The sequence below is a fragment of the Lampris incognitus genome, chromosome 11, assembly GCF_029633865.1.
Source record: "Lampris incognitus isolate fLamInc1 chromosome 11, fLamInc1.hap2, whole genome shotgun sequence".
NCBI classification, from domain to species: Eukaryota; Metazoa; Chordata; class Actinopteri; order Lampriformes; family Lampridae; genus Lampris; species Lampris incognitus.
The window spans coordinates 15,157,359-15,170,673 of record NC_079221.1 but is presented as its reverse complement, the minus strand read 5'-3'; the positions used below and the strand labels follow the sequence as shown (position 1 = coordinate 15,170,673).

General features: G+C 45.0%; 1 protein-coding gene across 1 annotated transcript; it reads right to left on the bottom strand.

Annotated features, from left to right (window-relative positions):
• Positions 1-4,234: 4,234 nt before the first annotated feature.
• Positions 4,235-10,929, bottom strand: p2ry8 (P2Y receptor family member 8). Its single transcript, XM_056289900.1, has 3 exons — positions 10,897-10,929; positions 9,348-9,681; positions 4,235-4,997 (listed from the first exon to the last, which is right to left on the bottom strand). The coding sequence occupies exons 2-3, from the start codon at positions 9,638-9,640 to the stop codon at positions 4,235-4,237; spliced, it is 1,056 nt and encodes a 351-aa protein (XP_056145875.1). The 5' UTR covers positions 9,641-9,681; positions 10,897-10,929.
• Between the last annotated feature and the right edge of the window lie 2,386 nt (positions 10,930-13,315).

The following is a 13,315-nucleotide window of genomic DNA, read 5'->3' as shown; positions in this document are numbered from 1 at the left end:
AACAGCTTCAGGCCAGCGCGTAGTCCTGTCCACCACAGTGAAGAGGTAGGTGAACCCATGGGAGGGGGGTAGGGGACCAACCAGGTCGACGTGGACATGGTCAAATCGTCTCTCCGGCACTGCGAAGCGTTCCAGGGGCGCCTTAATGTGGCGGTGTATCTTAGCCCGCTGACAGGCAACACACGAGTCGGCCCACGCTTTCACGTCTCTCTTAAGTCCCTCCCACACAAACTTAGCAGAGGTCAGGCGCACGGATGGCTTACCGCCTGGATGAGAGAGGCCGTGCACAGCTTCAAATACGGGGCGTCTCCAGCTGTGCGGGACGATGGGCCTGGGCTGTCCTGTGGAGACGTCACACAGGAGGGTGGCACCTGTGTCGCTGAAAGGAACGTCCTGCAGGCGGAGCCCCGTGTCGGAGGCCCGGAGACGGAGGATGCTCGGGTCCGTGGCCTGGTCAACGGCCATCTGTGCATAGTCAAGGCCTAGGTGGACCGCTCCAATCACTGCCCTAGAGAGGCAGTCAGCTACCTGGTTAGACTTACCAGCGACGTGCTGGATGTCGGTAGTGAATTCCGAAATGTAGGAGAGTTGTCGCTGCTGGCGAGCGGACCATGGCTCGGCCGTCTTGGACATGGCAAACGTGAGGGGCTTGTGGTCCACGTACGCAGTAAACTCGCGGCCCTCTAGCAGGAAACGGAAATGCCGGACAGCGAGCCAGAGACCGAGGAGTTCCCTGTCAAAAGTACTATACTTGCGCTCTCGGGGTGTAAGCTGGCGACTGAAAAAGGCCAAAGGCTGCCAAGCCCCCCCCACCCACTGTTCGTGAACCGCACCAACAGCATAGTCCGATGCATCCGTGGTTATGGAAATAGGCGCTGTAGGTGAAGGATGCGCTAGCAGGGTAGCCTGGGAGAGCGCAGCTTTAGTCTCGGTGAACGCACGGTCCCGCTCTGCTGTCCAGTCGACCGCCTGGTTGGGGGACATGCCTTTCAGCGCCTCGTACAGTGGCCGGATGATAAAGGCGGCTCGAGGAATGAAGCGGTGGTAGAATGTCACCATCCCGATGAACTCCCTGAGCGCACGAGCTGTTTGGGGGCGCGGAAAGGCCGCCACCGCTTCCACCTTTGAGGGCAGGGGGACTGCCCCGTCCCCAGTGATGCGATGCCCGAGGAAATCAATGGCTGTCAGCCCGAACCGGCACTTCGCCGGGTTGACGATCAGCCCATGCTGGCTGAGGCGTGTGAAGAGGGCATGAAGATGGGACAGGTGTTCTTCCTTGGAGGCGCTGGCGATGAGTATGTCGTCCAAATAGACGAAGAGGAAAGGAAGGCCACGGAGCACTGAATCCATCAGCCGCTGAAAGGACTGGGCCGCGTTTTTGAGTCCAAATGGCATTCGTAGGAATTCAAATAGGCCGAATGGGGTAGTCACCGCTGTCTTGGGGATATCTGAGGGGTGCACGGGAACTTGATGATAACCACGGACCAGGTCGACTTTTGAGAAGACGCATTTGCCAGACAGGTTTGCAGAAAAGTCCTGGATATGCGGGACAGGATAGCGGTCGGGCGTGGTGGCGTCATTTAGTCGGCGGTAGTCCCCGCATGGGCGCCAACCTCCATCAGGCTTAGCGACGATGTGGAGTGGGGACGCCCACGGGCTGTCAGAGCGGCGGATGATCCCCATGCGTTCCAGGTGCTCGAACTCAGACTTGGCAATGGCGAGTTTGGCGGGGTCGAGACGCCTGGCTCTGGCGTAGACCGGGGGCCCCTTCGTAGCAATGTGATGCTCCACCCCATGCTTAGCGGTGGGTGCAGAGAAGGTAGGCTGGGTGAGGTCAGGGAACTCAGCGAGGAGGCGGGTGAACTTGTCTGCCTCTGAGAGAGAGTTGGCTAGACCTGCATAGGCCGCTTCCCTCCGCGTACATGCGAAGGAGGAGAAGGTTAAGGCATCGACCAGACGGCTGTTCTGAATGTCCACTAGCAAACCGTAAGCGCACAAAAAATCAGCTCCGAGGAGGGGAAGCGTTACATTGGCCATGACGAACTCCCACGTGAAACGTTGTCCACCAAAACACAGTTCTACAGACCGCACGCCGTAGGTGTGGATAGGGCTGCCGTCAGCCGTCGCCAACTGGGGGCCCCGCTCCCCGCCCATGATGTCGACGTCAGTAGCAGGGAGCACGCTTCTCTGTGCGCCCGTGTCACAAAGAAATCGCCGACCGGAGATGGTGTCGAGGATGAAGAGTAACCTGCTCGTATCGCCAACACTCATGGCCACTACTGAGTGTTGGCCCTCTCGTTTCCCGTCGGCCTGTAGTTGCAGGGGGAACGGCACCGTTTAGCTTTCGCACCAAATCGAGCGTGGTACATACAGAGTCCAGAGGGCTTGTAGCGGTCTGATGCTGTGGCGCCACCGTCGGGCCACGCCCGCGATGTCGGCGGGGGGCCAGTGAAGGTAGGAGCCAGCACCCCGGCATGGGAGGAACGTTGTGTAGCGACGAAGAATCGGTCAGCCTCCTTTGCCAGCTCACGGGGATCAGTGATGGTGGAGTTAGCGAGCGCAGTCTGGACGTGGGGCGGCATGTTGCGCAGAAACAGCTCCATAAACAGGAAACATGGCTTTTCTTGACCCAGTAGGTTTAACATCCTGCTCATTAGCTCCGATGGTTTGCCATCTCCCAAGCCCTGAATTGCGAAGAGGCGACGTGCTCTCTCCGTTGTTGACAGTTCAAAAGTTTCAAGGAGGAGATGTTTAAGTGCGGCGTATTTACCATCGGCCGGTGGGTTGGTTATGAAACCGCTTATCCTGGAAGCCGTAGCGCACCCCAGCGCTGCCAATACGTAGTAGTACCTGGTCTCGTCTGCTGTTATGTCTCTGAGCGCGAACTGTGCCTCAGCCTGCGCGAACCATGTAGCCGCGGAAGACTCCCAAAACTCCGGCAGTTTAATTGCAACGGCGTTCGTAGCCATAATGTGTGTGGTTTCAGAAAACTTATCCGAAAACCGACGTCGGGGTCACCAGTGTAGAGCCGAAGGAACGGAGAAGACCGTAGGTTCACACTTTAGCCGTGTAGGCAACTTTCTTTAATCCACGGTAAATCAGAGAGCAACCAAACCACAGCTCGACTGAGCGGAGGTGGCAAGAATAATCAGAAAACTGGCTGGACAACCATAACTTAACCCTGCGTTAACCTGCCAGGGCAACCATGACTTAACCCTTAGTTCCTGGGTTGAATTCTGTCCCCAATACGTGTCCACCACAATATACTATTATACTATGCTATTATACTGTTATACTGAAATATAATAATTTTCAACTTAAATTCCATAAAATAATAAATGAAGAGGTAAATGTTTGTGTTGTTAGCTTTTGAAACAACACAAACTGGAAATCTTGAAGTGAGGATATTCTGGAAGATCCATTATGCATTCTGCTGTAGATGTGAACAGAACAGGACTGGAGAAGAAGAGTGGAAAATGGCTTGATCAAAGTCAGAAGATCAGTTGTTGGAGCAAAGGAGAAAAATACCGACAGCTTTTGAAATATAGACTTTGGAGTAGATTTTATTTACATACTTGCAAGTGGATGGATGCATTTTCAGTAGCAGCAAGGACAGTACGTATTTGGTGTTAAGATATAAAAGATACAGATAAAGGATATTATATTTTCAGCCTTGTTTTGATGAAATAAATATCATGTGTGTAAAGCAGCTGAAAGAAACTCTGTTGCTTTCACATTTACTTGATGTTTAGTTTCAGTAGCGAACAAAGAAATGTATGGAAACAAAAATACATGATTTTAAGGTTTGACTACAAACAATAAGAGCTGCGATGAAATCATTTCATTCTCTCTCTATCTCTCCCTGTCTCTCTCTCAATCTGTCTCTCTCCTCTTCCTGTCTCCCCCTCTCTCTCTTTCTCTCACTCCCTTTGAGTCGATCCGGGGTTCTGTGAAGGAAGACTAACTCTACTAGACTTTGTTTACTACTGCAAAAAAGGTGCATTATTATAAATGTGTCATGTTAAATTAAGAGCGAGAACATTCAAAATTCTCTCTCTCTCTCTCTCTCTCTCTCTCTCTCTCTCTCTCTCTCTCTCTCTCTCTCTCTCTCTCTCTCTCTCTCTCTCTCTCTCTCTCTCTACCTCTCTCTCTCTACCTCTCTCTCTCTCTCTCTCTCTCTCTCTCTCTCTCTCTCTCTCTCTCTCTCTACCTCTCTCTCCCTCTCTCTCTGGCTCTAGAGTTTACTCTGGAATTGTTTCGCATAGGCCTTGCCTTGCAGTCCCTCTCCATCAGAGGTCCCATGGCCTGAATAGAGACTCTCTTTATATTCGGCCCTCCCATTGTCCATGCTGCTGATGCTCCTCAGCCTCAGGATCTGCCTCAGCTTCTGCCGGAACTCTCTGGAGGCGAAGTAATAGATGAAGGGATCCAGACAGCTGTTGACACAGCTGAAGGAGAGAGAGAGTTTGTAGGCCAGATAGAGGGAGTCTCCATAGAACAGCCTGCGCACCGTGTGGGCCAATAGAAGGAAGTTGTTGGGAGCAAAGCAGATGGTGAAGACCAGGAGTACGGTGATGGCCAGGCGAATCGCTCTATTCTTCTGGCCTGTCTTGGAGGCCCTGGCCAGCTTCCGGATGACACTGACGTAGCAGAACATGGTGATGCAGAACGGTAATAAGAAGAGGATGAAGATCAGGGTGAAAAGGAAGGCGGCCCATGCTGTCATGGACGGGAGCATGTTCCTCTTCAGCACATCGAAGCAGGTGGTAATTCCCAGTTCTGGGATGATGAAGGTGAGGTCGGTGGTCATGAGTGGTGACAGGACCACTAGTACCACGGCCCACATGAAGAAGCAGCACACTGCAGCAACCATCTTCCTCTCCCTGGTCTCCCTGAACTGCATGGGCCAGATGATGCCCAGGTAGCGGTCGACTCCAATGGCCGTCATGGTCAGGATGGAGCAGTACATATTGGAGAAGAAGACGAGGGTGAGGAACCTGGAGGAAGGCATGGAGGAGACCTATGATTGATTTTTTCCTTCATTAAAACAATAAAACCATATTAATAGATCTATGAGTGAATTCTACTCACAGAAGTTTGGACTGGAGTGGTATGACTTGGATTCGACTCAGACTTAAGTCACAAATTTGATGACTTTAGACAGAAACTATAAAAAACTAAAAAATATTTGCAACTTGACTTTAACTTTTAACATAAATGACTCATGACTTCACTCAGACTTGAGCCTTTTGATTTGAAAGTCTTGATACCTTCTCCAAGCCCAAAGATAAAATGTTTTTAAAAAGTGCAGCAGTCTTAATTTCCATAACTGAATTCAATGACAATTTTGAAATGGCATTAAATTTGATGAAGAGCACATTATGATTTGTTTAGGACTTGGACTGAAAATTGAGGAGTTCAGATTTGCTTTAGACTTGGAAAACATTGACTTGGTCCCACCCTCTGTCTACTTGAATGCTGCTCTCTAGTGTTCAGAGGTTGAATAATAATTAAAAAAATCTATTTTTCATTGTATTTAAAGCTGAAGTCCTCGACTTTTCTGCATTAATAAATCATTATTTTAACCATTTGAAAGATGATGATGATGTGGCGACTGTGTTGGACAAATATCGAGCTTCCTCGCACACATACAGACTTTAACAGCATGATGAAAAGAAAGAAAAGGACACAAACTGAAATAAAGACTCATTTACCAAACAGAAATTTAGACAACAAAACGTAGTTCCAACATCAATGAGGGCAAACCTGTGAGTGAAGTACCATGGTACAGCACGACCAGGGACAAGGTGACCCGTTAAGTTTAGGATATTGTTCCATCATAACCGGGTCTGTTCAACCATGTTCTTAAAACTACAATCTGTGACTTTTCCACTTTAGTAAGTGTTTATTTCCTCCTTTCTAAAGGTCTCGGAGGTGATGTCGTGGTGGTGTTGGACAGACAGTCAAGTCGTCCGGTAGAACAGCGTTTGGATATATTTGGATGTAGGAGGCAGAGAGAAGCAGACCCGTTGGCTGTGATTTTCTGGGACTACAAACCAGGTGTAGCAGCCATTGTGGCTGGTGTGCCATCAGGTATACCAGTGTAAAGCCAGTGAGCAGCCAATGCATGCCATCCTACCCAAGTATACCAGTCACAAAGGTGAGTCGGGGCCTTATAGTTAGGGGTCCCAGCAGCGATGGGACCCTATTGTTTTTTAAGGATTATTATTGTTGTTTCCGCAAAACCCAGCCACTGAGGATGCACAAGCCAGTGCATTCTTAGTGCCGGTCCCAAGCCCGGACAAATGGGGAGGGTTGCGTCAGGAAGGGCATCCGGCGTAAAATCTTTGCCAAATCAAATATGCGGATCATAAATAAGATTTTGGATGATCCGCTGTGGCGACCCCTAACGGGAGCAGCCGAAAGTAGTAGTAGATTGTTGTTTCCGCAAAATTCTTCCCTAAAAGTGGCTTGGCAGCAAAAACTATACGTTGCACTGACTTGGTAGGAAGGTTCCAGCCTGACCTTACAAAAGAGATATTACCGCGACACACCCATAGGGGGCGCTACAATAAGTATATTTACGTTTTGGGTAATATCTAGGGCTCTGTATGGAATTTTTGAGAAGTTCTTTTTTCTTTTAATTCATTGGAAGCTCCCGAACCCAACGCATCCATTCCCGCATGCAGGTTTTCCCGCCATTTTCAAAAAACCGAAAGTGAAAGTAAAATGAACTAGTCTGAGGCTGTTCATCCGATTCGCATGAAATTTGGCATGCGTCATCTCCAGACAACGCTGATAAAAAGTTGTCGAACTAATTTTGATATTGTTATGTCTGCACACATCGACAGTGCTGCATTTGATTTGGTGCTGTTCTATTGTGCTGGGATCGATTGGTGATGCCTGCGGGCTCTGGGTTGTTTGATCGGGTCTGCCTGTGATGCTGTGTCAGTCTAAATAAAGAATGCAACGTAGCCGTTGTGTCGAGCGACAGCGCTGTGTCCTGACGTGATTTCTAAATACAATAGATATGTCATTCCATTTCGAAGTAACATCCATCCATCCATTATCCAAATCGCTTATCCTGCTCCCAGGGTCGCGAGATGCCGGGGCCTATCCCAGCAGTCATCGGGCGGCAGGCGGGGAGACACCCTGGACAGGCCGCCAGGCCGTCGAAGTAACATGTCAATCAAAATTTAAGGTGTAGCCCATAGTGATTCTATTGCCTATATCTAGTGATGTAGTTGTCCAAACTTAACGAAACTTGTTACGCACAATCGTCACAACATTCTTTGGAAGCGTGCCAAATTTTGTGAAATTTCGTCCATAGGGGGCGCTACAACGGGCACATGTCAATATCTCAAAAACCGCTTGAGCTAAAAACCCTGAAATTTGGTATACTTATACTTGGACCCATGTGGCTACATTGCCAAACAGCCAATCAAAATTCAGTAGCTAATATTTGTTAGTGTGAATGGCCGATCTTCGCGAAACTTGACAGGATTATTCTTTGTGGCACCTAAAAGCCATGTATGTTGGTTGGTAGGCAGCTGCAATACTGCTTGGACCCCGTTAATCGCCGCTTGCGCCTATATTTTATATTGAATTCAAACAACACATGGTAAACTGTGTAAAGCCTGTGAAAACGCTGAGCACAGGGGTGCATTTATAACAGGTGTCCATAATCCAACACAGGTACGAATTTGGTGGCAACAAGTCTCCTTTTTGCATTAAAAGAATAACAGCTAATTTCTTAAGTAAAGCTTCAGTTTATACTTCAGCTTTTTTTTTTACCAAGTCCTGTCAAAAGCAAGTAAGATAAAGGTAGTGGATACATAGCAGGTTTACTGACCTGCTATGCTGACATGTTCAGCCTCCTTCAGCAGAAATCAGTTTACTGTGATGGCTGTATAGTTTACTGGGACAAACTACCACAGAACCAGTCAGCCACTCCAGCTGTGTGTTTTTAAAATGGACAAATCTGACCCATTTACTTTGTTTTAGTCACTACCACTCAGTAACACCTAATGATATTTACTCGTCACATTATTATATTTACTAGTCACATACTATTCACATTATTATATTAACTAGTCAAATTGTGATATTTACTAGTCACATTATGATATTTACTAATCACATTATAATATTTACTAGTCACATTATGATGTTTACTAGTCACATTATGATGTTTACTAGTCACATTATATTTACTAGTCAAATTATAATATTTAGTAGTGACATTATGATGTTTACTAGTGACATTATGATATTTACTAGCCACTTTAGATAAGATAAGATAAGATAAGATAAGATAAGATAAGATAAGATAAGATAAGATAAGATAAGATAAGATAAGATAAGATACTTTATTGTCATTGTGCACACACAATGAAATTTCATTTGGTGACTCTCAGATCAGCAGCACTAGACAAGGTAAATGATTTAAAAAAACAAGAAAAAAAACAAGAAAAAAAACAAGAAAAAAAACCAAGATAAAAACAAGGGCAAACAACCTTTAGTATAAACAAGTGATGTAGTAAAAATAAGTGAGGTAGAAAAATGATAATGAGACAATAAAAGATAGCATGCCTTGACATCTACTGGTTATATTATGGTAGTTGTTAATCATATTGTAGTTAGTGGCCCTATTTTACAAATCAATTAAGGATGTTTACTAGTCATATTATGAAATTTACAAGTTTTAAATCTTAAGTTATACCAGTTACATTTTTTCCAATCATATTATAATATCTATTAGTCATATATTTACCAGTCAAGTTATCTTTACTAGTTATAGTCTTGTATTCTATAGTACTTATATTAGTAATGAATGGACCAGAGACCAAGGCATAGCGTTGACCTTTTACTAGGCATATATTCAAGTCTCAACACTCACGCATGCACGCTCATTACATATCAAAACCTGCTCACTACATCTCCCCCTTTTAAACTGATACTTTCAGGATCTTTACAGAAAAATTAAATCATATGTTAATAAAGCCTAATGCTGATTTTATCAACAAGGCAGCTGGCACCTTAAACATCTCTGTAAACGTGAGCATATCTCAACACTCGCGCATGCGCGCTCATTACATATCAAAACCTGCTCACTACAGTTATATTATGAAATTTACTAGTATTATCATATTTACAAGTCATATTATGATATTCACTAGTAATATTATACTACTGGGAAGGTCGAAGTGTTACACAAAAGCTCCTTTAGAGGCAATGTTGGAGGACATATTTAGGACACCAACTCTGCAAAGTAACACCACATTTGAATTTGAATTACTCAAACTTAGATGTCTGTTTTCCGGTGTGTGGTTCAGGATAAAGAATACCTGCACATGCCGGGTCCCAGGGTCCAGTTGTATCCTTGGAGCAGGTAGTTGATCTGGAAGGGCAGGACGGCCCCGAGGGCCAAGTCTGTGAGGGTCAGGTTGATCATGAAGATGATGGAGGGGGTCTTGGGAGAGGTGCGGAACACCAGGAGCCACATGGAGAGGCCATTTCCTGTCAGGTTGATGGCGGTGAAGATGATGTAGATGGCGGAGACGCCGAGGTTGGCGTTTGTGTTTAGGAAGAAGGACAGGGTGGCGTTGTCCAGCTTGGTGCTGTTGGAGGTCCACGGCATGCTGGGAGATGAGAACGGCCTCTTCTTGCCCGTGTGCCTCACTTCAAACAGACACACAAACACATCACAGATTGCAGTGCCAGCTCGTTTGTATCATTTATACCAAAAGTAGTTATTGTTTTTGAGAGAAATTTCTCTCATTCAGCCTGCTTATTGACTTGTTGTACATTATTGGAGGGACAAAAAGAAAACACGGCCTGCTGCTGTAAATATTTCATTTCCTTTGTAAAATACTTGACTTTGTCAAAATTTCCACACTTTATGGTTACAATATCTCACAACAGCAGCACAACAGATTTAGTTTCAATGACTAAATGGCGGTTGCTCAAGTCATGTCCTTGTGGCCAGGGTGACAGGAATTCATGGAACGTTCTGCTCACATGTGAAAACTGATTGGTCTACACCAGAACAAGCAGATGTGAATCTTTTCTTGTTAACACTGGCTGTGTTGTGTAGCATCTCACTTCAGAGGTACCGTTGAGGTTGCTGTGTACCGAGGCAGATATGGGTGGAGTTTCACACAGGAAAAGTATATGCCTGATTTGTGGTTAGTTGCACGAACTGCCAATCTGTATACAGCTTTGTATGGGTAGCGACTGTGAAATAGAATCAACCATTGCAGATGGAGACCAAATTTCAAGCTGGTTTAAATTCTCCGAATGATAACTGTGATAAAAAAAGAAGAAAAAAAAGAAAAAAGAAAAAAGGCTGTTTTTACCTTTTCTCATCACTATGTGATATTGTATAGTAAAGAAACTCACGTCCTCATGTAAAGAACCACAGTATTACAACACTGGCGGTGAATACAAACACTTTCTCTGGCACACAGCGTCTGGGACGGGGACCACAAACCAAGCACATGGTGAAATGAAAAACCCTAAAAACCCAGTGAGAGAATTGTGCAGTTTCACTTTTTCCTTAAAATTGTGAACAGAAAGTGTGCTGCTCCCATATGTGACACATGTTGTGGTCAATAGTAATAATAGCACTTATATTAATATTCTATAGAGGGAATTTGGATCCTAAACTTAAACAATGATTGCAGTCGCTCTCTGTTGTGTTACATCATCTGGCATTAACAGTTTTTAAGGTTACATTCTGTTAAAAGTTGGACAATGACCCTGACAAATGATTTAAAGTTCTTAGATGCTGGATGTGAACTCCAAGATAGTCTTAAAATTATCACAATCTCAGTCGGATATTATCAACGTATGAAAGGTTCATTACAAATCCTGTAGTTTGCTCAGATTACCCACCTGTTAGAAGAGAAAGGGAGCAGATGTCGGCAGATGTTGAGATACTGACTGTGGGGGAAAGGCGAAGGGAGCATGTTTCTCTGTCATCGGTGAAGGAAGTGACTAAGACATCAGCCTGCCAATGGTGTGGTGGGGACAGCCAACAAAGAGATCTAATCTACCAAACTACGAAGAGCTGACACGTGCTGTCCCAGCATCGACAACAATATGCAGAGACACAGCATCCTGGCTGCTTCGTCTTCTCTGCGTTCTTCTCTCTCCGGGAGTCCATTTATGAATTTGCTGCAGTGAAATATTGTTTAAAACGCAGGGATCGTGAGACTGGTTCACACAGTAGAGATCTTAGTCAAACATCAACAAGGTGGAGCACAAATGTGTAATGAGTATCTGGTTAAGTTTTAATGCATTCATTTCAAATGGGACTTGCTCATAGAAAACTGCTTGTTGTTGGAACTTGCATTTTTATTTATTTCTTTGCTTTATGGATGGATTATATGTAACGAGATACTAAATGTGCACTTTTTGTCTACTTCTATGTTTTTATTTTGACTGTTTTCTATGAAAAAGTCTCATTAACAGGTCACCGTTGTAAATGAGATGGAGATCTACTTTGAATCAGTTTCCGGTATATAAATGAAGGTTAATCAATAAGATATTCAAAGTGTCGCACAAACGCTTGAACTGCACCATGAAAAGCCTGGGAAGGAGTGACTTTAAAAAGCTGTTGCTTTCAATTACGGTCAGATTTCTAACACATCCACATATGTGCAGTAGTTCACTGTTGTGTGTCTAAACACTCCTCATGTGGTGAGCGAGAGAGACTCTTTGGATGTTTTTGATGAAGTGAAAATTTTGATCTTGTTCACGAGGTACACAAGATTTGAGCTGCTGGTGCTGACTTCCTGTTGACTGATCCACTTCTGCTTTTGGGGCGCAGGGCAGACTGGCCCCAAATCCAGCTGATCAGACACGAGAGTCTTACAGTCCACCACGGCTCCTTCAGGCCTCATGAAACAACACCCTGAATTATCGACACCAAAGTCAGAAGCTAATGGAGATTATTTTGGATGCTGTTAGCATCTAAAATAATCTCCATTAGCTTCTGGCTAAGAATGCACTGGTTTGTGCATCCTCAGTGACTGGGTTAACAGCTAAAAACAATAACAGCATTAAATGTGTGGAAAAAGTATTTAGATATGGTTAATCAGGTTGGCTTTTCTATTTTTCACCTGACATGTTGAAATATAAACACAACATGTATTGTAAATTTGTGGAACTGCTTAAATCACAGCAGTGCCAAGACACTTTTTTATTAGTGAGTTTTACATCCATCCATCATCCAAACTGCTTATCCTGCTCTCAGGGTCGCGGGGATGCTAGAGTCTATCCCAGCAGTCATTGAGTGGCAGGCGGAGAGACACCCTGGACAGGCCGCCAGGCCATCACAGGGCCGACACACACACATTCACACCTAGGGACAATTTAGTATGGCCGATTCACCTGACCTACAGGGGTGTCTCAAAAAATTAGAATATTGTGGAAAAGTTTATTATTTTCTGTAATTTAATTCAAAAAGGGAAACTTTCATATATTCTAGATTCATTACACACGCTTCTGATGCTGTCTCTGGTTCAGGAGTGGATTGACACTAGGAATGTGACACTTGTAGCCCAGTTCCTGGGCACATCTGTGAGTGGTGGCTTTTGATGCACTGACTCCAGCCTCAGTCCACTTCTTGTGAAGCTCCCCCAAGTTCTTGAATCAGCTTTGCTTGACAATTCTTTCAAGGCTGCGGTCATCCCTGTTGCTTGTGCACCTTTTCCTAACACACTTTTCCCTTCCAGTCAACTTTCCATGGATATGCTTTGATACAGCACTCTGCGAACAGCCAGCCCTTTCAGCAATGACCTTCTGTGGCTTATGGGGTATTGTCAAGAAGAAGATGAGAGACACCAGACCCAAGAATGCAGACGAGCTGAGTGCATAAATGAACATACTTTTGAGAAGGTCGACATTTCTGTATTATAAAACCTTTTTTTTGATTGGTCTTATGTAATATTCTAACATTTTGAGATACTGGATTTTTGATTTTCATGAGCTGTAAGCCGTAATCATAAAGATTAAAACAAAAAAGGCTTGACATATTTCACTTTATGTGTAATGAATCTGGAATATATGAAAGTTTCACTTTTTGAATTAAATTACGGAAAATAATAAACTTTTCCACAATATTCTAGTTTTTTGAGATGCACCTGTACATGTCTTTGGACTGTGGGAGGAAACTGGAGCACCTGGAGGAAACCCACGCGGACACCATGCAAACTCCACACAGAGGGTGACCTGGGACGACCCCCTAGGTTGGACTACCCCGGGCTCGAACCCAGGACCTTCTTGCTGTGAGACGACTGTGCTAACCACA